General features: G+C 40.2%; 2 protein-coding genes across 11 annotated transcripts; one reads left to right on the top strand and one right to left on the bottom strand.

The window, feature by feature from the left end:
- Positions 1 to 1300: 1300 nt before the first annotated feature.
- On the top strand, positions 1301 to 3729 carry cited4b (Cbp/p300-interacting transactivator, with Glu/Asp-rich carboxy-terminal domain, 4b). 2 transcript variants are annotated; one of them, XM_046848429.1, is made up of 2 exons: positions 1301 to 1468; positions 2289 to 3729. In XM_046848429.1, the coding sequence occupies exon 2, from the start codon at positions 2301 to 2303 to the stop codon at positions 3024 to 3026; it is 726 nt and encodes a 241-aa protein (XP_046704385.1). In that variant the 5' UTR covers positions 1301 to 1468; positions 2289 to 2300; the 3' UTR covers positions 3027 to 3729. The 2 variants fall into 2 exon arrangements, with proteins under 2 accessions (XP_046704385.1, XP_046704384.1); XM_046848428.1 differs by having other exon boundaries at positions 1303 to 1468; positions 2285 to 3729.
- A 5834-nt stretch (positions 3730 to 9563) lies between these two features.
- Positions 9564 to 23172, bottom strand: LOC124384505 (polycomb protein SCMH1-like). Of its 9 annotated transcripts, none has more exons than XM_046847431.1 (17): positions 23082 to 23172; positions 22078 to 22210; positions 21627 to 21674; positions 21126 to 21203; positions 20727 to 20797; positions 20301 to 20535; positions 19387 to 19475; positions 18109 to 18355; positions 13995 to 14254; positions 13719 to 13880; positions 13338 to 13464; positions 12722 to 12922; positions 12440 to 12607; positions 12126 to 12245; positions 11393 to 11527; positions 10498 to 10640; positions 9564 to 10397 (listed from the first exon to the last, which is right to left on the bottom strand). In XM_046847431.1, exons 3-17 carry the CDS (start codon positions 21649 to 21651, stop codon positions 10275 to 10277), a joined length of 2184 nt encoding a protein of 727 aa, XP_046703387.1. In that variant the 5' UTR covers positions 21652 to 21674; positions 22078 to 22210; positions 23082 to 23172; the 3' UTR covers positions 9564 to 10274. The 9 variants fall into 9 exon arrangements, with proteins under 9 accessions (XP_046703387.1, XP_046703385.1, XP_046703388.1 ...); XM_046847429.1 differs by having other exon boundaries at positions 22106 to 22210; XM_046847432.1 differs by having other exon boundaries at positions 22078 to 22214; positions 23082 to 23170.
- Positions 23173 to 23233: the final 61 nt, after the last annotated feature.

Here is a 23233-nt window from a genome sequence, read left to right as displayed (position 1 = left end):
CACCCTGCTGTAGGACCGGGTTTTCACCAGAGGCTGAACAGATTGCCATGCAAATTAGGGCACAAGTCTGCACAATGCAGATGCTAATGTGTGTGAGAGATACCACACCTTGGAGGTGGGTGGCACTCCTTTAACCAACGTTGAGCTTTGGGTAAACAGTGATCCTTCAAGCTCACACCAGGATGTGGATTCCATGATCTAGGAAACAGACAGCCCTGACACAAAGTCTGTGTGATAAAATGAACAACTAAGCTACTCACTTCATTCAGTGATCTGAGTTCTTTAAAAGAATGCTAGCAAGTATTTTGTTGTGCACGTCTCATGATGAAGGCTGGAAGAGGCCAGTGTCTGAGCGGTCAGTCCTGCTCTTTTAGCCACTGGCCCAGAATAGCACCAACACCCCAAACACACACACACACACACACACACACACACACACACACCCCATCTTTTCCCACTTCACAAACACTGCACAAACCAGTAGGTCACATTGACTTCCACTGAGCTGCTAAATTCTCTCTCTCTCTCTCTCTCTCTCTCTCTCTCTCTCTCTCTCTCTCTCTATCTCTGACACACACATGCATTCCATTCCTGCTAAATGAAAAGGTAAGCAAAAAAGAAGCATATGGTGCTGAATATAGCAGCTGATCCATATACATAGCTTGGAACACATTTAGATAATACAGCTATAGACACAAGCAGTGTACTCTTATGTTATCTTATTGTAATCAGTTACTGATTTACACAGTGGCACGTCCTGGTTTTAAGGCAAGAGGTGGTATCACCTTGTTATGAATTGCACAAGGTTATGCTCGCAGAGTATCTCATTTGTTTTCAGTTTGCAAGACATACAATTCAGTATTTTTATGCACGTTGGTCGAATTTCATCAGGTAACTGAATAGAAGTAATATATATGATAGACATTTATGTATGTATATATGTATATATGTATGTATGTATCTGTTGAATTAAAAGTTTGTACCCCTTGGAACATAGAGAAGACAAGAGTTTATTATATATACATTTACATTAAGGGTGTTAGACTTCAAACATGATCCCTCATTATAACTATCACAATGATCACACTGGGGAAAAAAAATGAGGGATTTTAAGCTGTCATGCCAAGCTTGTCATTAAAACCAGAATAGCAAACAGTAAGACTGAAATGAACTGAAGAAACACTGAAGCACTCTTTGCACAATAACACTGAAGCACGGCCAATGGGAACAAAGGACACCGATAGGCCCCGCCCCCTCCCTCCTTCAGCCTGCCTCCGAGCAGCTCACGAGCATATAATTCCCCGAGCTGACCCAGTAAACGCACGCACGCACGCACTCGCTCGGTTCTCTCAACGCGGACTAATATGAAGCTCAAGCTCTCTGGAATATAAACGCTTATTTCAAGGAGCTGGTCTACGCATTGCTAAACCAAGGATCGTTTGCAGGGAGATCACTGTGCTTTTATAAGGTAAGGAGATATATATTTTTTTGGATGGCTATAAAACACTGAGCTGAATCAGGACACGAGCACGGAGCTCTATTGTTCGCTCCTCTGCTCACTTTCTTCCCCGCACACTAAGGAGTTGCATGCATTTGAGGGTGTGTATGTGCATGTGTTGTAACGCTTGCAAACCTGTACATTTGTTAGAATTAGCTTAAGATTTTGCATCCACTTTATAGAAAGATTAGCATTGTCTGGAACTCAGCTCAGTTTGGATGAAGTGCCTCCTTTTGTTGCATTGTTTCTTCCAGTATTCAGTCAGTCTTCATTCTCCTTCTGTCCAGGAGTGGTGTTACTGTATAAATCAGTGTGAGTGGTTTGGTTTTGCATCAGTGATATTTTGAGGGGTTGTGTTTGAGATGCAGTCATGGGTAGCCAGCTGGAAAAGGAGAGAAAGAGGGAGAGAGGGACACCTTGGCTTTTCTGCAGTGGGAAAGGTGCTCACAGTGAGGAGCCATCAAACAGATCTGTGCGTTGTTCCAATCAAGTGTCTCAGAGGATTACGTTTGGTTAACCAATGCTCAGATTATGAAAACAGATCTGTCTTATCCATCTGTAGACTCCAGTTTTGTATTGTCCTCCAACAAGCCTGGTTGAATGGTGTTTGTTGTGTGACTATGTGCCAATGGAAAGCCACTGAAGTGTGTGTGTGTGTGTGTGCTTGGTTTGGTCTGCCAATGCGCAAGACCCGTTGATTACTATTTTTATTTTTTTAAATACCTGCTGTTTTCTTAAAAAAAAAAAAACTATACCATAAACGTAACGCATGTGTTCTGTTTCAAGGAAGGGAGAAGAAGCCATGGCAGAGCACATGATGATGTCCATGAGCCATGGCCAGGCGAATGGCAACCTGCATGGCTACAGAATGGGCATGAATGGCCAGCAACATGCTCCCCAGCCTGGTCTAAGATCCATGCCCAATGGACAGATGATGCATTACGGCCCTCAGGGTGCCATGCAACGGCCCAACATGGTGATGAATGGGCAGATGAACGGAGGAGCGATGGGTCATCATCAAATGCAGTCAGCCAATATGATGTACAACAACCAGGGTCAGCAGCACCAACAGCATCATATGCACCAGCAGCACCATCAAGGCCAACAGCAGCAGCAGCAGCAGCAACAACAGCAGCAGCAACAACAACAACAACAACAGCAGCAGCAGTACATGACCAGTACAGGCCTCAACACCCAGCAGCTCATGGCTAGCATGCATCTGCAAAAACTGAACACCCAGTACCACGGGCATCCGCTGGGTGCCATGAATGGGCATCATGTGCCAAACGGAGCTCAATTTCGTATGGGTCCGGCACAGCTGGCCAACGTGCAGCACATGGGTGGTCCTGCACTGGGCCTCAATGGCATGGATGCTGATCTGATTGATGAGGAGGTTCTCACAGCGTTAGTCATGGAGCTGGGACTGGACAGAGTGCAGGAGCTGCCAGAACTGTTTCTCGGACAGAACGAGTTTGATTTCCTACCAGACTTTGTCAGCAAACAGCAGCCCAGCACAGTCAGCTGCTGAGGCATATAGAATTAGACACTGAAACAGTGAACAATGCAGTAAAAGGTGATAAATACCCTGTTCATAGTCTTGAGAATTCTCTCTGCAAAGTAGAGAAGAACGGGCAGATGTTTCGCTGGCTCATTACTGGAAAGAGTGGTTGCGCTCCAGCCAGAGCTGTATCCCTGTTGGGATCGGGTAGTAAATAATACACCCATCCTTCCAGACATGAATGTAACAACATTGCCGAACTACGAGCTTGGTGCAATGCACATCACTCTTAGTTCTCCACGCAGTTTTGCATTCACATGTAACTTATTTATGTTCACTCAGTACCAACATAGATTGCAAAGCTTTGCTGAGGAAGTTCTGTGCAGGATGTTGTGTTGCAGATTTGATTGGGGGGAAGGGGGTTGGGCTTCAAAAATGTGTAACTTGAGGCTTTGTAGTCTTATGGTTTAATATTGAACTGGGAGATTCCCATTTGTAATGAACTGGTCAACAGTATTAACTGGATTAATCAGCTGTATGTATGTGCTACATTACATGTACCAGGTAAACCCATATAGATATATTCCAGTATCTACTGTGGATTTTGCCATCATAAATGTAGAACTGCCTTAAATCTTTATTTTTTATTTATTTGTTTCATTGACCTTTGAGGTTACCAGGGGTTAAACTTTTGGCTTTGCTCCTTTTTGTTAATAAAGATGGCCAGGTTTTATCCGTGGTCTAATTTTATGTTCTCTGAATTTACTGGAATAACAGAGAATGCTGCTGAAATCAATAAATAGGCCATGAGTTGCCATCTTGCATCCATTGTGGTAGAGGCTTTAACAGTGATCTCCTTATTTTTCATTCAGGCATGATTTCAAAAGTGATGCATCTACAAAAAAAAAAAAAAAGTAGGCATAAGCCATATAGTTTGTCTTACTCTGTTCTACTTGACACCAAATGGTAGCCACTAGTACGCACCGATCCTCTCGCATGCTAGTGGTGGTTTAAAGGTTTAAATCCTGTTTGTTCTGGCCACTTATGTTTTATTGATCAAACGTGATCCAGTAGGTGTATATCCCGACCCATAGCCAAGCGGATTACAACATAACGTAGTATGTTTTTACCAGTTGGTGTGCGTGTTAGGTGGGGGATGGGGTGGTTAGCAAGAACAGTCCAGGTTAATCTGTGCTTACCTTGACTACACAGGCTCTTCATCCCTGGACAATTTGCATCTAAGAACAGGGAGCATGGACTCCATTTATGGCCACGTCCTACTCGACCTTCTGCAGGGGGGTTGCAATGGCAAGCCGTTAACGCTCCTTTGTCATTTCCTGCTTCTCACAAAAGGGGGGAGGGAACAACAGGGCAGAGGTTATGTAGATGCCAGTAATGAACATGCAAGCAAGTTGAAAATAGTGTAATTGAAGACTTTCTGGATCTAGCCCCAAGAGCTTGTTTATTCAACCCAGGTCATCCAATTTGTGTTGTGATTGAGGGGTGAACTGTAACTGCTGTCACACTGTACATTTACAGTCATCTTACCATGTGTAATGGACTTTTTCCTGGCATGACATTTTTATTCCTTGGGAGGGCAATTGAAGCATAAGCTTAACACGCCCCAAAAAAAAAAAAACCTCATGGCTGCCTGGATATCAGGGTGGATCCCACTGGTCCTTTTGCCTTTTTCCTCTTGCTTTTGTCTGAAGAAAATGTATTTATTTTAAGCAATAATAAACTATTTTATTTATGGAACACAACTCCGTGGCAAACGTGTGGTTCTTATTCAGATCGAAAACTTTGATGACACGCATCTGCTAATTGCTTTTAGTCAACCATTTAAACTTCAAGGTGTGAGGCTTACAAATGAAAATCCTATGTTTTGAAAAGCTTTTGAAATCACTGGTGGGTTTTTTGTTTTGTTTCTGCACCTCTGGGGAATTCAGCTGCCATTCTTGTCTCTCATGGCAATTTGAAACTTTCAGACAAGATTGTGTGTGAATTAGGTAAAAAGGCTGGGCCGGGCTGTGTAACGGCTCTTGCCTTTCTGTTTTAAGTTGACCCAGAATCTAAGATGACCGTTTCCCACCCAAGCCACAAATTGTCTACTACATAGGAAATGGGTGTGAACATTTGACACACTGTGTTTGTCCTAATCCAGTGTAACGCTTGGGTAATATTGCTTAGACGGCCATGCTTACAGTAATTATTGCACGTCATGATCGTTATCTGTGGAAAAAGTTCTTGTTCACTTATATACATATCTCAGTTTTCGACACAGGAGCCAGACTAGACCGACTATGCAGGGTGTGACAGCAGATATTTACAGTTAACTGGTGACTGTTTTTCTCCTCCTGCTTCTATTGGGCCACCCACAACAACCGCTATACACGCTTCCTGTGAGTGCTTAAAACTTTCTCAGTTTAAATCAACAACCTTAAACCCACCACAGTGAAAGAGTATTCAACAGGGTAACAGTACAGATTCAACTGAGAGAACGCACAAATGACAGTTCAGAAAGTCTTGTTTTGGTCATGATCTGGGGGATTTCTTTATGGGGTTTACCCCAGGGTTTCACACAATCCCAGATAGAGGACCCTTCAAATGGCACACTGGTATTACTGACAGGACTTGATTTCCAGGCAACAAACATTACCTCTTGTCTGAATCACCCTGTGTCCCCGTCCGCCTACTCTATGCGATAATTTAAATGAGATAGGAACTACCGTTCTGTAAATTCAAATACCCAAAACACAACCATTTACAGAGAGGACATATTTCGTCTCAGTGTATAACACACTGCTAAATAAAACTATTGTAATAACCCCACTAATGATTTTAACAGTTTAATCAATGAATGATAAAACAACTTATCTTGACTTGAGCTAAGTAATGCTTTCTACTGATTCAGCCTGATATGAATGTCAGGAGCACAACCTTTGCAATCAATAAATGAGCATTCAAATGTAATTTCCCTTGGAACCAATTTAACTGTCTCTGAATTTCCAGGATCATTAGTTACATCAGTTGTAGAAAAATCTCCTTTTTTGTCTTCCACAAACATTTCTAATCCTCAGGCTGTATAAAAATAAATACAGTATGTATATGCATTTATTAAAATGATAGTTACACAGCTTTTTCCACTGTCACACCGCAAAGCTTAGCAAACCTACGTGTAATATACAGTCTATAATGCGTTTTATATAAACAAAATACATGAACGTGATGGTTTTTCTCAGGCTATCCCCACCAAAAGGTCATTGTTGCTTTCGTTGTTTGCTCGTAAAAATTCTCAGTCTCTACAAATATCAATAAGAAACAAGTTTGCATACAAACAGTGCAGCTGAGGTGCTCGACGTTCCCATAAGAAAACGTGTCTGCTGTCATAATACATGTTCAGGCACGGATTAGCTACATGTAACAACATGTTCTTCATTTTCTCTGGGAAAATGTGCTCAGCATTGGCAACACAATGGGATTTCTCTGCCCCATTTTTATCATTCATGTGTAAAGGTAAGAACGATCCTGACTTCCTGGTCTTTTCCGTGCGTCATTGGTTATATGGATCACTGACACTGTTCAAATCGTTTCGGAAAAACTTTGTCATGTTCTGGCAACTCTTCCAGAGCGATAAGACGAATCATACATTCCATTTAATAAGTCTTTTTTTAGCGTTTCAATGTAAACCTTTATGCTTCCAAGTCAACTAAGTGTGGACCATAATGCATACGGCAGCAGTAAATGCAGGTTTATAGGGTTGGGGTAAAATTCAGGCATTCACACACCCCTCACTGTGCTGTGGCCTAAATTTTAGCCCCCCTACAACTTGTGCATTTATTGCTGCCTGCCTTTCATGTTAAGGGCAATGTGTAAATTATTCAGTTGCCTGTGTGAAGTGCAGACCTGGCCAGCTAGAACAGGTTGAGGGATGAGAGGAGTGGCACTGTTTGTTGTTGCTTGTGCATTTGGGTGTGTGTGTGTGTGTGTGTGTGTGTGTGTGTGTGTGTGTGTGTGTGTGTGGGAACTGGTTTCAAACTCCTATGTGGCTTATTCTGACTGACACAATCATGGTTGGAGAGAGAGGAGAGAGAGAGAGAGAGAGAGAGAGAGAGAGAGAGAGAGAGAGAGAGACTTAGCTTCTCAACTATTAGCAGCCAACTTAAACTTTTTTACTGTTAGGAAAAAGCAGATCAGCAGCTTTTATACAAACACAAGTCTTTAGTGAGAACAGTGGCCAAACTACAAATGTGGTCCAGATTGAGATGGTTTAACGTCTCACCTGTTAGAAATTACTATCACACTGACTTAATGTGCAGCCTCATCAGCATTTCCACAACTTCATTGCCCAATTGTCTGTGCTTAACAGGGGCGTCTATCATGATACTTTACAAAATACACAATACTGGACTTGAATGGACTCCAATGAGTTAAATCTGAGAAATGAAAATCTGCTCAATTACAGAATATTATCACTGTACATGGCAATCTCTAGACTCCATGCAATAATTAGCTTCTTCTGGCTCTCCATTCCTTTTTTTATTTTTCTGTGCGCTTAATATACTCTGTCTCTTCAGGTCTCAGCACTTTCTTGGACATTATTCACATTTATTCTGTGAATCACATTTGACAGCTATATCAGCTGTATGATATGCAATATGGCTGTACACTTTCTGATGCAAGGACACTGTGGTAGAGTTCAGGTCAGAAGGGCCAGCACTTCAAAATAATTCATGTGACACTTATTCACTCATGCGTCATTTTCTGTGCTGTATTACACACACATATTTTGTTTGTTAGACCAGTAAACTAAACTCTCACTTGTTTGTTCTTTCTTGTAAGAATATAGTGAGGTCAACTTTTTTTTTTAATCTCCCTAACTGAAGGTCCGAGGGCTACCTACTGTACATTTGCACTAATGTTGCAATTGGGTCATCAGGTTCACATTTTCATGAAGGCTTTAAAGTGAAGCAGTGTACATATTATTATTTATGAATTCACTAACTAGAAGCATGGCAATTAATTCATGATTTTATAGTAGGCATGTAACCCCAACAAGTTATGGAAAGGTATGCTTCCATTAGATTGGTGCTGATATGACATTGATTAAAATGAAACAAAATCCCATCACAAATGGGATTTAATGTGCTTTGAACTGCCACTATAATGGCATACTTTTTTTTTGCCTACAACTTGGACAAACAGGCATTTAGCATACATTAGAATAATTGATATTATTTTTTCAAGGTTAAGTAGATAAGCAGAATTTAAAAACGCAAACAGTAGATGCACTAGCAAGAATATATGCATATACCAATCTTCTGATTAAATGTCATGAATTATTAAGGGAATCCAGAGAAACAGAATAATGTTAATACAGTAAATTAATATGAATTTCCATATAAATCAAACTAGAAGCTGTACTTTTATTTATTGATGGTATATTTAAATCATCTAAAATTCATATTCATTTTTTTAAACTGAACATTTTTGCATTTCTTGGGGCAATGTATACGATTTCACGAGGGGCACTTTTTTGGCTGCCTTAGTTACACTTAAAAAAAAAAAAAAAACAGAAAGAAAGAAAAAGAACAATACAAATAAAAAACTTAAAGTTAAAACTTTGTTAAAAGGAAAAAAATATAGATATTATTTTAGTTTAGTAATCACACGAACTAATAGTCTTGTAAATCAAATTGCAAAGTTTCACCAACATTTATTACATGGTGTTCTTTGGGTGTATTTACAAACTTACAGACAGTAAAGAAGAAGAAAGAAAAAAAAAAAACACACCACCACTGAATTACAGCAGAATTATAGAAAACATATTGGTTTCATTCATTCATTAATTTCTGGGAAAAATTAAAGTGCTATAACAATTTTAAAATAATATAAATATATCCACATGCAACAATAGAAAGAAAACAGTCAAGTATAAAAGCACAGTAATTTCAGTATTTAATGCCTAATAAACAATTACACTGAGGAAGGCTTTGATTTATTCCTAATGACATAAGCAGGTGCATTACAGAAGATTGTATTTAGTAAATAACCTTCTTATTGTGTGTAGTGTTACTAGTAATGGCCACACAATAACACAAGTAATACAAACATTGTCTGCTGATATATTTACTATGTAAATGTCTGTATATGGATTATATTATACAGGTTCAGATGTGTTACCTGTATTGTTTAGTTAATAAAATACTAAGCAGCTTCATGTACCTGAGCCGTTAGAATGATTACATTCATTCCAGATTTTTCCACCAAGTAAGTAGTCTATTGGAAAGTGTCTTTCTGTGGTTCACCAAGCATGGAAGCATGGCAGCATGCATAAAGGCTGGTGAAGCTGCTCTTTAATGCAAAAGAAATGTCTTAGGGCTTTTATGCATTGACAGACAAAGAAATCCTGAGAAACTCTAAAGGCTTTGCTGCCCCCTTGTGTAGACAAGATGCTCGAAATGACTAAGTGACACCCCTGAGCATCTGTAAAATGGTGAATTTAAAGCACTAGTACTCAAATCTTGAAATGTCCAACAAAACACCAAACAATATTCAAGAACGCAGTTTTAAAATCTGTCCAACGACTTCATATTTTTATTTCAGTCTTATCACAATGTATGAACTTTAACAATATCATATAAAACTGTAGAAAAGTACAAATTAACCACAAACACATAATAAACAAGACCATACAAAAGAAATGCAGTTTATCATGGCATTAATTGCAGGTTAGAAGTGTAGATATGTATAAAGTACAGTATTAGATATGAAAATGCCTCGGACTGAGACATGAATTAGAACCGGTCCCAAAGTTCAGTGGGACAGATCTAGTGTTCGTGTGATCTCTGTTAAAAATAAAACTGGAGAACAAAATTCCAGATCTTTTTGACTGTTGCTATAGAGGATAAAAACCAGTATGTTTAAAAAACAAACAAACAAACAAAAACACCAGAGGCCTGAAAATAGCCTGCCTACTGTCCATGCAGCACGATCCTGCATAACTCAAGAGCTGTCAAAAACAGAAACACAGAACATAGTGGAGACAAGTGTGCGTTATTCAACTGACCCTATCATAACAATGGGGGCAAGTGTGCTACATGTAATGGGCACTAAAACAAATAAGAACAAGGTGATACAAACAGATAACATACGAAGAGACACATTCAGAAATGACTGCAATGACTGTAATGCTTCAGTAAAGCTTCAGTGGACTTAACATTTCCACTATGTCATGTGCTTGATGGAGTAGAAAGGTTAAAGGTCAGCCTCTAGTGCTTAGCGACCCTGTTTCAGCTTGTCGATGTGGAAGGTGAGTTTGAGGGCGGGACCAAGCTTCAGACCCATGTACTTCATCATCATGTCACTTCGCAGTAAAAGGAGAGCCTTCCCGTCTATCTCCTGAAACAGGCCAATGGCAACAGAGACTCAAAATCTGGACATTTACAGCACACTGACACACACACGCGATCCCACACACACACCTAAACTCGATACATACATGTTTGCGGAAAAGTTCTGCATGAGGACCCAACTGAGGGTCCAGCTCTCTGATGAAGTGCATAACGTCCTCCACTGTCCACAGGTTGGGATCCTGCCCACTGGGTCGAGGGCTTTCTCTGGAGTTCAGGAAACGCTCTGAACCTGTACTCAAACAAATACATCAACTTAGCATGTACACCGATCAGGCATAACACAATGACCACCTGCCTATTGTTGTGTTGGTCCCCCTTTTGCTGGCAAAACAGTCCAGACCCATCGAGCATTAACACCATTAACTTCTTCAGCAGAGCTTTTGAGCTCCACACGTGCCTCCAGCCTTCGCTTCCCACGTGCATTAATGAGCCTCGGCCCTATCGCCAGTTCACCACTGTTCCTTCCTTGGACCACTTTTGATAGACACTGACCACTGCAGACAGCAAACATCCCACAAGAGCTGCAGTTTTGGAGATGCTCTGACCCAGTCGTCTAGACGTCACAAGTTAGCTCTTGTTAAACTCGCTCACATCCTTACACTTGCCCATTTTTCCTGCTGCCAACACGTCAACTTTGAGGACAAAATGTTCACTTGCTGCCTGATAAATATCCCACATACTAACAGGTGCCATGATAAAGAGATTCACTTTGAAATGAAGAGATTCACTTTAAAGAGAGTGAAGTTATTCACTGCTCATAATGTTATCATAATGTTATGTCTAATCGGTGTATGTTTTCAGTATCTGAAATACTACGCATCCATTTCAGTAACGTGGGTATACATTCTGTTTTGCTCACAAGAGAGAATAAAAAAAATAAAAAATAAATATATGTCTCTTAAGTAAAAATTTTTATAATAAAAATTAATTCTACATCTGTTCTATATATTCTATTACGTTCATGTGTGCATGCGTTCACACCTGCAGAGCCATGGCGAAACAGCTGACCAGGAGAGATGGTGCCCTGAGAGTGAGGATGCGAACCCAAAACCTTACTGGGGGACATCTGCGTTTTCTCCAAGTGATCAGAGACTCCATTCTCCACCAGAAAAGACTCTGCACATACACAAACCAACAAACACTATAACAATGACAATAGATATTTTAATTACTGATTATATATTTTCATGATACATGGCTATTGATATTCATTCTTGCTAGTAGTGTCAAAACAGAAATGGCACGTTTTATAAGACAGGGATGTACTAATAGTCACTTTTTATTTTAAAAAAAAATGTAATATACTTGGAAATGTTTAATAAATGTCCAAAATAATGCATGCACTCAAGAGTACTACAGATTTAGACAAGTATTTGAACATTCAGGGTTTCTGCATGTTTCACAATGTCAAATTTAAGATTGTTTAAAATGATTTTAAAGACTATTAAGAATTCAATTGAAGACCACAACATCAGAACACCAAGCCTTAACTAAGCAATAAATATTATATATTTTTTTCAAGCCAGGTATAGCTTAACTTGCACTTGCCCCTAAAAATAAAAAAATGAAATCTGTTTTAGCCTTATGTTTGTGGTCCAATATCAAACGTTATCATCATCTAACTTTGTCAATTAGATTTTTTTCTTTTATGTCGCAATTCTTCAAATGATGATTATTTAGGGAACTTGTTTAGGCAACCTAATAAGTGTAATACCTTCAGATGAGAGGCTTTTAGCCATTTTGTGCGTCAGTGTGCTGCTGCAGGAGTCTGACAGAAATCTCTTTGTCCCTCGACCGGGTCCTGAACTGAGACACTCTGAAAAGCTCCTCCTCTCTGACAAAGAGCATACAATAAAATACACAGACAGGCATCACATTCACTACACAATATTCTCTTATTGAAAATGAATGAAAAGAAGTTGTGTGAGCTGAGATATGAGCATGAGTGAGTGAAAGAAGAAGGGAAGGAAATGCAGAAATGGGGGCCAGGGACTGAAATTTGTTCCCTTGCAGAAGTCTAATGCAGACCTGTGTAGCTGTGGCCGTCATAGTGCCCTCCTCCCAGTGGCACTGGCTGGCTGCCGAACAGCGGTTCGCAACGCAGATTGTGGCAGAGCTTCTCCAGGAAACGCAGCACATATGTCACACTGTTCACCGCCGGCAGTGTAAGAGTGTGCTGCTTCTGGTCAAAATGGGCTGCACGGCAACAGGGTAGATGTCAGTTAGCAATTTACTAATTCTTAGTACCTACAGAAACAGCAAGCCCAATAAACAAACTACGCCATGAAGAAGTGATCAGTAACAGCTGACCTGAGATGAGCTCTCCCCCATGACCTGGTTTGAGACAGGAGAAAACAAGCCTCTGATTATGTGCGCAGTCCACACAGGCCTGAACACACTGCTGTAGCACCGAAGATGCCCGACCAGGCCCAAAGTGGTCTGGAAGAGCCTGTATTCGCCGTGCATCCAAGTGAGGACCCACCTTACCCTGCTTATTCAGATACACACATACTGGAACACATGCATACAAAGCCAGCATGAAAGGAGGAGCCATGATGCAGAACATTCCATGTTATATAGATGGTGCGATACATTTAAGATGTGTGGCAACTCTTGTGATGCAGATTTTGCCACGTGGGAAGCAAAGGAAGCATTTCTGTGCTCTCTTGACATGCTTTTGTAAATGTAACGAGCAACTATCTGTATTAACATCAGATCTTAATGAAGCATGCATGATCGCTGAAGTCGATAAATTAATTAATCTGATCCAATTAAACCGATTCATTCTGTGCAAAAATGGTTTAAAAGTTTGCATTTTAAGAGACACCAACATTTTTTTGATTTTGAATTGATTGGGTTTTTTTTTTTTTTTTTTTATATCAACATGAAAGGTAGTACAGGGCACATCTGAGCATGGTATCAGTACCTGTTGGAGCCTGCATGGCAGCGCTGGGGATGGTGGCGTTATCCATCGGCACAGAGCTTGTGTCAGGCTCTGGAGTGCTACTGGTGGGGGATGTGGGGACGGGGTCAGAAGCCACACGCTGTTTTCTCTGTTAACAGAAACGAACACACAGATACAGGTACTGCCATTAAACAAATAGTGGAAAAACGTCCATTAAAGATGCAGCATGCAATGTTTTCATGCAGTTACAACGATTAAGATTGCAAACATTGTCATATGGTATTTATGAGATTTTAACAGGAACGTTTTGCCAATATTTTAACTGCAATTGCAATAAAAAAAAAAAAAACATTAAAATAAAGCATAAAAGTGTTGAATTAAATGTAGTGGTGAGACAGAAACCTTGGTGCCAGGTTTGGGGCCTCTTTTCTTTGGGATCTTGATGGTTTCGAGCTCATTCTGCTGATGCAGTTTCTGAGTCCAGTTGGTTGCTATTCGGCCTCGGGGTCTGCCAGGACCTGCCATTGCCCCTTCCAACCATGCAGCATGTTTAACCCAGCCCAACTATACCAAACAAAAGTTTTTTTTACTTAACGTGGGAAGTGACCACACATTTAATAATGAGTCTTTGAGCTGCACTGAAATCAGTTGCTTAATGCAAAAGGGTCTTTAGTGTACCTTACTCCCAGGCTTGGGACCCCTCTTCTTCGGGATTTTCACAGACTCCGGTCCGTTCCCAACCTGATCTGTCTGGGGCGCGTCTGTAGAGGTATTATCTTTCGGAGCCCAGGAGATAGACGGCCTGCCTTTCTTGCGCCCCGGTTTACGCCGCTTCTGGGCAGGAGGCCTGCTGGGCGCTGGGGGCATGAGCATGTCTGTGCCCTCCACACTGCTATCAGGAAGCACACCTGAAGCACCCAGTGGCCTTGGCAAACCCGCTGAGAGAAGAGCAGAGGAGAAAAGAACAACAACTCTGTTACAACCAGAAGGACTATGTGCTATTAAATATTTCAGCAAGTGGAGTTAGTTTCCATTTTTTCATTAGTAGATTTCATAAGCTTAATTTAATTCTTGTTAGATGCAATTCACTGCTTATTATCTGCTGTGAACCGTGGCTGGTGTATGATGTTTACTAGTTTAAGGACAATTCTTTTAAGTGAAGAAAAAACATCCATATTCAGACTACCACTTAAATCATATAGAGCAGTGGTCCCCAACTCAATTGGTACCGGGCCGCACAGAAAGAATACATAACTTACATTATTTCTGTTTTATTTATTATCTGATTCTGAACGGTTTTATTTTGGAAAATTACCGTATTTTCTCCACCACATCTGTCGATGGCTCACTCTTGATGCATGTCAAGACCCTGGCCTCGGTCACATGTCTTACCTCCATCCGCTACCTTCTTAAAGGGGCTGCTCCGGCCGCTAACACATAATACATTACCGCTAAATTGAACCCCCCAACTACCAACCAGTTTTTATGCCAGTCATATGATTTTATTTTGTTGTATTTATCCACCACACCTTAAAGGCCAGTCCGTGAAAATATTGTCTGGCATTAAACCGGTCCGTGGCGCAATAAAGGTTGGGGACCACTGCTATGTAGAGGACATACAGTGAACTATAAAGGCTAATAGTTAATAATGTAACCTTACAGTCAGCTACAGATACTGTACTCTTCTAAGAGAGTTGTGAGCATTGGATTCCAAGTGAGCAGAACAAATACCATTAATCATTGAAAATATTTCATTTTCAATAAGACACTGACAACAGAGCTCTGTGTATGGATTGGGAAGAAGTGATCAGCCCAATGTCAAGACAAGTGTCTTGTTTTCACGTGAAAGGTGTGTGACATGTCGGTTAGCTTCACACACTCACAGCATCAGTAGAGTGAACAGAAAATGTGTAAAATAAACTCACAGGTTTGAACTCTAATCGAAATGACATGCCTGCTAAATATATAATATTACAATAATAACTCGTTGCTGCAGCTGCTCCAAAGGCATTGTTCAACACACACATGAGAAGGCTTTTGTTTTCAGAGCCATGGTGACCTATTTTGCTTTACGCAACTGAACAAAAACACGAGTTACGTTACAAAGTCCTGTTGCTGGTGGCCCCTGAAACACTGTGTGACTCTGTGTGTGTGTGTGTGTGTGTGTGTGTGTGTGTGTGTGTGTGTGTGAGTGTGAGTGAAAGAGAGAGAGAGAGAGAGAGAGAGAGAGAAACACAGAGAGACAGAAAGAGAGCAGAATAGGGATGCCAAGTGTAGAAAAAAAGTTAAATATTATAACTTCAAAAACCAAGAGAAGCACTGCAAATATTGGAACGCACCAAATGCTGAAAAGCAAAATAGCCAGCTAAAAAAAAAACGCAGCACAAATCCACACATGCGTTATCTTCAGTGGAGCTAGATTTGTACACACCTGTGCAGACAGCCAGTTTTGCAGTTCACACCAAGCTGAGGAGCACTCGAGAGGGTCACACACAGACTAGTTCACGAGCCAGACTGAAAGAGACACACGCTGTCTGCACCATGGTCTGCTTTGTAAGTGCAAGTGTGTGATTAGGGTGTTACAGGCCCCACACTTCCTTCCTGCCCTTCAGTTTCAGTGTCTTTACAAAACCCTTGCGAAAACAAAGTGAAGAGAACACAAATTCCCTGCATCCAAGTGATGGAATTCTGGAGTGCTGAGACACATGTATACACAGCATACCAGTGCCAACCATGTGCCAGCACAGGGATACAAAGTAAACACTGGAGCTGGCAAAATACTGCATTTTTCAACCTGTTCACAGCCCTTTTCCCCTATCTTACCCCTTACACGGGCCCCTTTCATGCTTACACACACACTCAAAAGACTATTTGCATATGTCACCCACAGTGACACTTCTATGATTATATCAACTTGAGAGGAAAAACTTAGAAGGAACAGGAAAGACACTACAAATGAACACACACACACACACACACACACACACACACACACACACACACAACATCAGAACTAGATTTATGATTGTAGGAGTGGCCTATACTTGCCTTGGCCTGTGAGGTATGAATACGCATTGGACGTCTATCTATTACACACAAATACACAACGTGCCGAGGTGCTTAAATAAAACAGCACTGATTGTTACAGCACTAATTGTTACAGCACTAATTGTTATTGGAACATTTTTACATACCATCACTTTCTCTCTCTCACACAACGAAACAGAACTTACCACAAAATGACTGAATGTCTCAGATTTATCTGAGATCCTTTTTTTCACTGCGAGTCCCTTTCGATCTCCTGAGTAGAACTCAGTGCCCCCTGTGTCCTGGCTTTCACCCTCTTAACCACAGTCCCTCCCATAGAGTTGGACCACTCCTGCTCTTCCTCCCATCTTAGACAAGGAGGACTACACCCACATGAAACAGTAAACCTCTCGTTCTTCCCCTTTTCCTTTCACTACGCTCTAGGAACAGGCGCCAACCTGAGGCCCACTGCTGGGCATTGAACGTCAAAGCGGTGGTCCTTGGTGCCAGCTGGGCAGGTGCCAAGAGCTCATAAAGCGTTAATGGCCGTACAAACCCTTCTCTATTGTTGGTTCAGTCATATTGTTCAGTAGCAAACAACTAACATGTTTCACCTGATGTAACCTTTCCAATATGAAGATTTGAAGCTTATAAGATCAGATCCAGTAAAGGAAGGTGCTTCTTCAGGTGTCAGTTAGTTTCAGGTTCAGTTTTAGGCTCAGAATTCTGACCAATAAGCAATTATTCCAGAAGTGGTTCAAGTGGTCCAAATTATATAATATATATAATTAATATATATAGATAATGAAAATCATTGTCAATGGATGGCATTATTGATTAGTTGGGCTTTAGTTATGGGTAAGTGTGAGGTTAGGTTATACAGCCGCTGCCCAATGGCGGAGAGTAACAGTGTCAACCGGCAGAAGGAAAAGTGTCATGACTCAGGTTGCGCAACAGGTCGCTCGCGACATAGTGATGGATTCAATTCAAATGCTGCGAACAAACACTAAATCTAAAAACAGTCAATAACAGCAGCACTAGTCACTGTTGTGGTTTTCAGCGAATGCTTATGTATTTGTACACCAATGCATTTTTCCTTTCTTTTACTGCGGCTTTACTGAGTTCAAATGCTTGTTTTCAATGTTTGTATATTTAATTTATGCATATATCATTTAATTATTATACAAAATGTATTTGATCATATATTCTAGATGCTTATATCTTCACAACTGAACAAAATGTCTGTGTATTTTTCAAAACATAAATAATCAAAACAATGCTGTATTATATTTGATATAGATTTTTTAAGCATGGTTGGGAACTTGCCTTCTGCAATTATTAAAAACAAAGGTTGATTTATGCAAATTGCTTCACCTTGCATACTCAAATACTGTTTGAGTGAATATGTTTAAGTACGCTATTATACATAAATACTGAATTATGGTTTTGTATAGTTATAATAAGCAATTAGATTTTTTTTTATCCGATTAATTGAGCAAATAAAATAAATAAATACAAAATAAAGATGAATCGATTGTCAAAATAATCGCAAGTTGCGACCCTAATTATGTTATCACATAATGACATAAACAACTGTCCTTATTTCCATATTTCTATGTAATTTTCTGTTCTTCCTACTGTGCATGTCACATTTCTTCTGCTACAATTCCACATACAGCCAATAGATAAATAGTATCGGTTCAGCAGGCTCAACCCACACACATGATTCTCACAGAAATAGAAAAAAAAAAAAAAAAGAGAAGACCTTTAGTTCCAGGCGGTTGAAGGTTGTCTCCAGTGAGAGCGCACCAGCCCACAGGAAAGATGTCTCTGGAGTCGTAACGGCAATAATAGTCGAACGCTCCTCTCCAGCCATCGAAGGTGACCAGCACCTCCACTCCTCGCAGCGCCCCCACTGTGGCAGGACAGATAAAATGAGGATTCTTCCTGTCCACTGCCTCTAGCTTCATCCCCACCTGGAAATGATTCTGCTCTGGAGGAGGAGGCTCCTGCTGAGAGAGTACAGCAAACAGACAAATACAGACAGTCATTTTGGGGGGAAATAAAATGTAGATTAGATAAATCTGTATTTGTACAACTGGTCTAAAATGAAAATCAAACAATTTTCATCTTCGTGTGCTCTTATGTGCGAATAAAACTGCCAGTGTGAGAGCATGAGAGATACTTATAATAAATTTACCAAGGCTTATTATTAATACATTTTTAAAAGGGTATTGCGTACATGTTGATAAAAGTCCCAAGCATGTAGGTTTTATTATCTAGCCCTTCAGGGGTCTCTGAAGCAAAGCCAGGCAATTACTTTGTTGTTACTGTAAAGGAAATAAACCACTTTTATTAATTATTGAGTTTTTAAATTCTCAAATCAGTTTCATGGGCACTTAAATGTAATCAGAAAAGTGATAACTCAAAAAACGCAAATACTATACCTACTATACAACTACTATAACGTCTATAAACAATACCACCACACCAACTAGTTATATTCTATCGGAGAAATGTGCAGGAAAAAAAAAACCTTTATAGTGCTAACATTACATCATTAAAAGATATAACTTTAAATAATGAGCAAAAAGATTTACTAGTTGGATTACATGTCTAAAATTAATGGTGACCACTGAGAACTCCTGGTCTATCCAAGAATGTCAATTTAGGGTAATAATTTAAAACACACTGAAGACACCGATCAGCTGCTTTGCATCCAGAGGGAAGATTCATTTAATCAGGTTAAGTACCAATGTTAAAATAAAAAGCATTATGAAAAAGGTAGTCATTAAATGCTGTTGCTTTTTACTTTATTTGAAACCAAAAATGTTAATATTTTCCTGTTAAACCCTATGATGTATTGTGTTTTCTACATTTCCTATATTAAGAGTAAATGCTGTTATATTTTGTGTTATGAAGGCTAAAATAGTGCATTATAAAAAGCTAATAAAGCTTTGCTACCAACAGAAGTGAGTGTGTGTGTGTGTGTGTGTGTGTGTGTGTGTGTGTGTGTGTGTGTTCCATGGAATCAGACAGATACCTTGTGAAAGATGCGTGCTGGTGCCATCTCGGCACCGTTGAGTGTTTTCAGTAAGAACATGGGCCAGGACGAAGCGTTCAGACGGAACCCTGGAGAAAACATTTACACACAAAAGACATCGGGTTGAAATAAATAGTCCCAAGGAGGTTGATAATTAAATGAATAAACAGATGAGGGTTTTTTTTGTTCTTTAAATTGTCATATAGCTGACACCTCATGCATAAACAATATAAAGGCTCATTCCTGATCTGTATTAAGAGACAGTAGTGACATCTAGAGGACAGCATGTATTTCACATGACAAAAGGCTGAATTCTGTGTTTACACAGACATGTCCTAGGGGCATAACATCAACTTTTGGGTGGTGTTAGATGATTTTTTTTTCCCTGCTTTTGCCCTGATGCAATTTCTGCAGACAAGATTGAAATGCAGGGGATGATGTAATAATCCAGGATAAAAAAAAATATTTAAATGAATAAGCAATATGAATGTAGACTGATGGAGACATACACATGGCCAACAGTTTGTGGCATCCTGACCATAACACATACTGTTGACCATATAGTGTATCACTGTCACTGCAATATACGTCCTCTGTTTTTATAGTCATTGGATGAATATATCTGATTAAACAGTCCCAAAAATACAAAAATGCCACACACAATTTATGCTTGTGTTATGATCATGGACTAACAGACTGGACACTTTAAACCTTGTGAAAGGATAAATGTGGCGTTTTTATCAACCCTGCCAATTACAGCATCATGTACAGTTTCACAGTACTTGCCATACTCAAGTAAAACACAATCAAATGCCAACTGAATAGTCAAGCTTTAAGTAGATCAGCCCTAAGAAGCAGGTAATGTTGAATCAATTCCTATAAATAATTGTGTGAGAATATGGGGTATGGCTTACCCAGGGGTGGCTGCAGCATGCCTCCATTCTTCTCGCAGCTACCAATAGGCTGGATCTCAGACGAGTCCACTAAGCGCCAGAAGTCATTTTTGTTGTCACTTCCATCGAGACGCAGCCGGAGACGTGAGCCAGTCAGCCCCACCACTGTGGCGATGCAGGTAGAAGTGGTGTTCCTGGGGTCCTGAGCTTCCAGCTTCATTCCTGCCTTGAACTCATTGACTGGAGGAGTAGTGCTCTGTGGAGAGGAAACACAAATTTAATGCACCACCTTGTTGTGACTAAGCAACAACGTTTCTCCTTACCCTTTTAGACGTTAGAAATTACATCCACATGATCTGTGATGCCCATCAGTAAACACTTACAGACTTGTTACACTGATATACAGCTGCTCTTACAGCTGTTTGGCAATAAGGCAAGATCACTCACCTGTTTGAAACAGTGGGCCGGAGCAGCTATAGCACTTGTCTCTTTCAAATACTTATCCCAACTGAAGTGACCTAAAGAGGTTATAAAGAAAACATTTGAACCGTAGATGCTTAACTATGTGTTTTCCTGTCCTGTCTCATACCTTTCAGCTGAGGCTCTGGAAGTGAAGAAAGTAATCTACATTTCTGAGACATAGCTAGTAAAGTTTATAACTGAAAATCAAATGGGTCAATTATTTTTGTGCAGAAATTCTGAAACTGGCTGGTCTTTTGTTTTTTTGATTGGTAGAACAAAGCTATATAAATGTGAAAAAGTGTGTGAAAAAATACTTCGAAAAGAAATAACGCTGATGGAGAAATAGAGTTTGATTCAAATGTAAATCTGTAGTTTTTAAGGCACCTTGATACTGCGAAGGAACTCGTGAGGGCCGGCCACTGCGCGAATGCTTGATCTGTCTGCCATCTTTCCAGTCGATAACTGATATAAAAAAAATTTAAAAAAAGACAAAAGTCATTATCAGACATATTAACACACAGTGTAAAATATGTGAATTATAAGATTTCTTGAATTGTACACAATGAATCACATCGACTCTATTCATTTCACTTATATATTATATGTTGTCGGGATCTACTGTGTTGACTTACATAACAATTGGCTTTTTTTTTTTTTTTCTTTCCCAAACAGCAGGAGATGGTTGGATATGACACGAACAGGACAAAGAAGTGGCATGTTTCTTTACATGACAGCTTATACTGTGCCCAGATGGTGCTGAATGATGTATTCATACATTTATTCATTCATCTTCAGTTACTGTTTTATTCAGCTCAAGGTCAGAGTGGTTTCGTTTACTAATTTCTTTAACAGTGTGGTCAGTGAGTCTCCGCAAAAACACCTTACCTTTCGTTAGCCCAGGTTTTTTCATGATTCTGTTCAATTCGGATTGCACTGTTTGAACAAACACACAAAAAGGACAAATTCAGACATAATCACAAATAACCACAAATTGATCAGATTCAGAATCAAGACATCTGATGAACAGCATGTTGAGGCTTGTGCTTTTTGTCGATCTCCAACACTATTCACAAAGCATTCCCTTATATAAAACATTACATGTCAGTAAGCTAAAAATCAGCTTGTGCTATTTTTTTCTGATGAAAGCCAGGTAAACTAAAAATACAGTGATTCAATAGCAATGAACATACAGCACTGTTATATTGCTGATCTTATTCCAGTAGCTGGTGCAAGTGAATGATGCTGAAGGATCTGCACGTCACACGATCTTATAATCATACATGGCACCATTCAGAAATATGTGGTGAATAAGAATCAAGAACACGGATACCGATACCTCACTCCTGCATGTGTGGTTCCCTTACTTCCGTTTTCTCTTCTTTTCAAAAGAAGGGCGCCTTTTTCGAGGATGGCGTCTAAACGCAGGCGCCTGGAGTTCCTCCCTCTGTCCCCACCTTTTCTGTGTGTCTCTGCCTCGAAAATGACAGACAGCATCGTTATTTTTTTCGGGACGAAAGGCTGAATCATAAACGCCGCCTTACGGGACACAATAGTGCACTACACCGGCTTCAGGGGCCATTATTTTATCCGTCATGTAGTGCACTTTCATCGGGAGGAGGAATCAATTTGGGATTCGACCTAACTGGCTCCAATAAAGGGCAAGCTCCAATGAGCCGTTAGCAAAGAAACGTGTTGTTGGCACTCATTCATGTTATTTATTATTATTATTATTATGAGTTCAGATTTGAAATCGGCAACTGGAAATACAGTAACACGCAGAGGAATTACACGCAGCGAGATAAACCTTATTGGCGTCACGTGTCTCACAAGTTTCATGTAAAATTCGTTTAGTGAGCTACAATCTATATAATGAAATCATATATATGTGCATGTGTATTACTATTTTGTCCACACTGGGACACCGATCATAAAATCTCCTCCGGCGACGCAGAAGCATATGCAGCTCAGTGATCGGTACACATCAGTCATTTTCGGTGGTACGTCATAGCTTGACAGTCTCTGGATTAGCATGGCATAGCTACAGTAGGCTAGCAACAACCACAACATCACCAATGCATATCGGGTAACGTAGCTAAGCTAGCCAGGCGCTCAGCTAACATCAATGTCTATGAGCTAGCCTAGCTAATAACAGACGTGTCTGCTAGCTAGGCTAACAACAATACAGATGCCCTAGCCTAGCCACTAACGGCAGTACATTGGTTTACTCATGCAGCTAGTGATGTATGGGCATTTCCTCGGTTTTAATCGACAACGTAGTAAAGCGACGTGTTTGTAATAATGTAATAATATGAAGGCAGGCAGGTGAAAGTGCCGAGTTACCTCGTGTGAACTTGGCTAACACCTGAAATGGGACGTTAGTCCGCCATGTTTGCTAGTGCGCGTGCAGTGTGTTTGTAGTGAAGGGAGGGGAGACAGGGGTCGCGTGCAGAGAGAGAGAGGGAGAGCGAGCGCGAGATGGAGCGACAGATAGA

Source organism: Silurus meridionalis, chromosome 4 (genome assembly GCF_014805685.1).
Source record: "Silurus meridionalis isolate SWU-2019-XX chromosome 4, ASM1480568v1, whole genome shotgun sequence".
Classification (NCBI taxonomy): domain Eukaryota; kingdom Metazoa; phylum Chordata; class Actinopteri; order Siluriformes; family Siluridae; genus Silurus; species Silurus meridionalis.
The sequence above is the reverse complement of the archived record's forward strand: the minus strand, read 5'-3'. Positions and strand labels throughout refer to the sequence as shown.

Coding starts and splice junctions, on each gene's coding strand:
- cited4b (XM_046848429.1), top strand. CDS start 2,301: ATGGCAGAGCACATGATGATGTCCATGAGCCATGGCCAGGCGAATGGC.
- LOC124384505 (XM_046847425.1), bottom strand. CDS start 22,268: ATGATTCAGCCTTTCGTCCCGAAAAAAATAACGATGCTGTCTGTCATT. Junction 20,798..21,125: donor AGTTCCTTCGCAGTATCAAG/GTGCCTTAAAAA, acceptor TAACCTCTTTAG/GTCACTTCAGTTGGGATAAG. Junction 11,528..12,125: donor TAAAAGCCTCTCATCTGAAG/GTATTACACTTA, acceptor GTGTATGTGCAG/AGTCTTTTCTGGTGGAGAAT.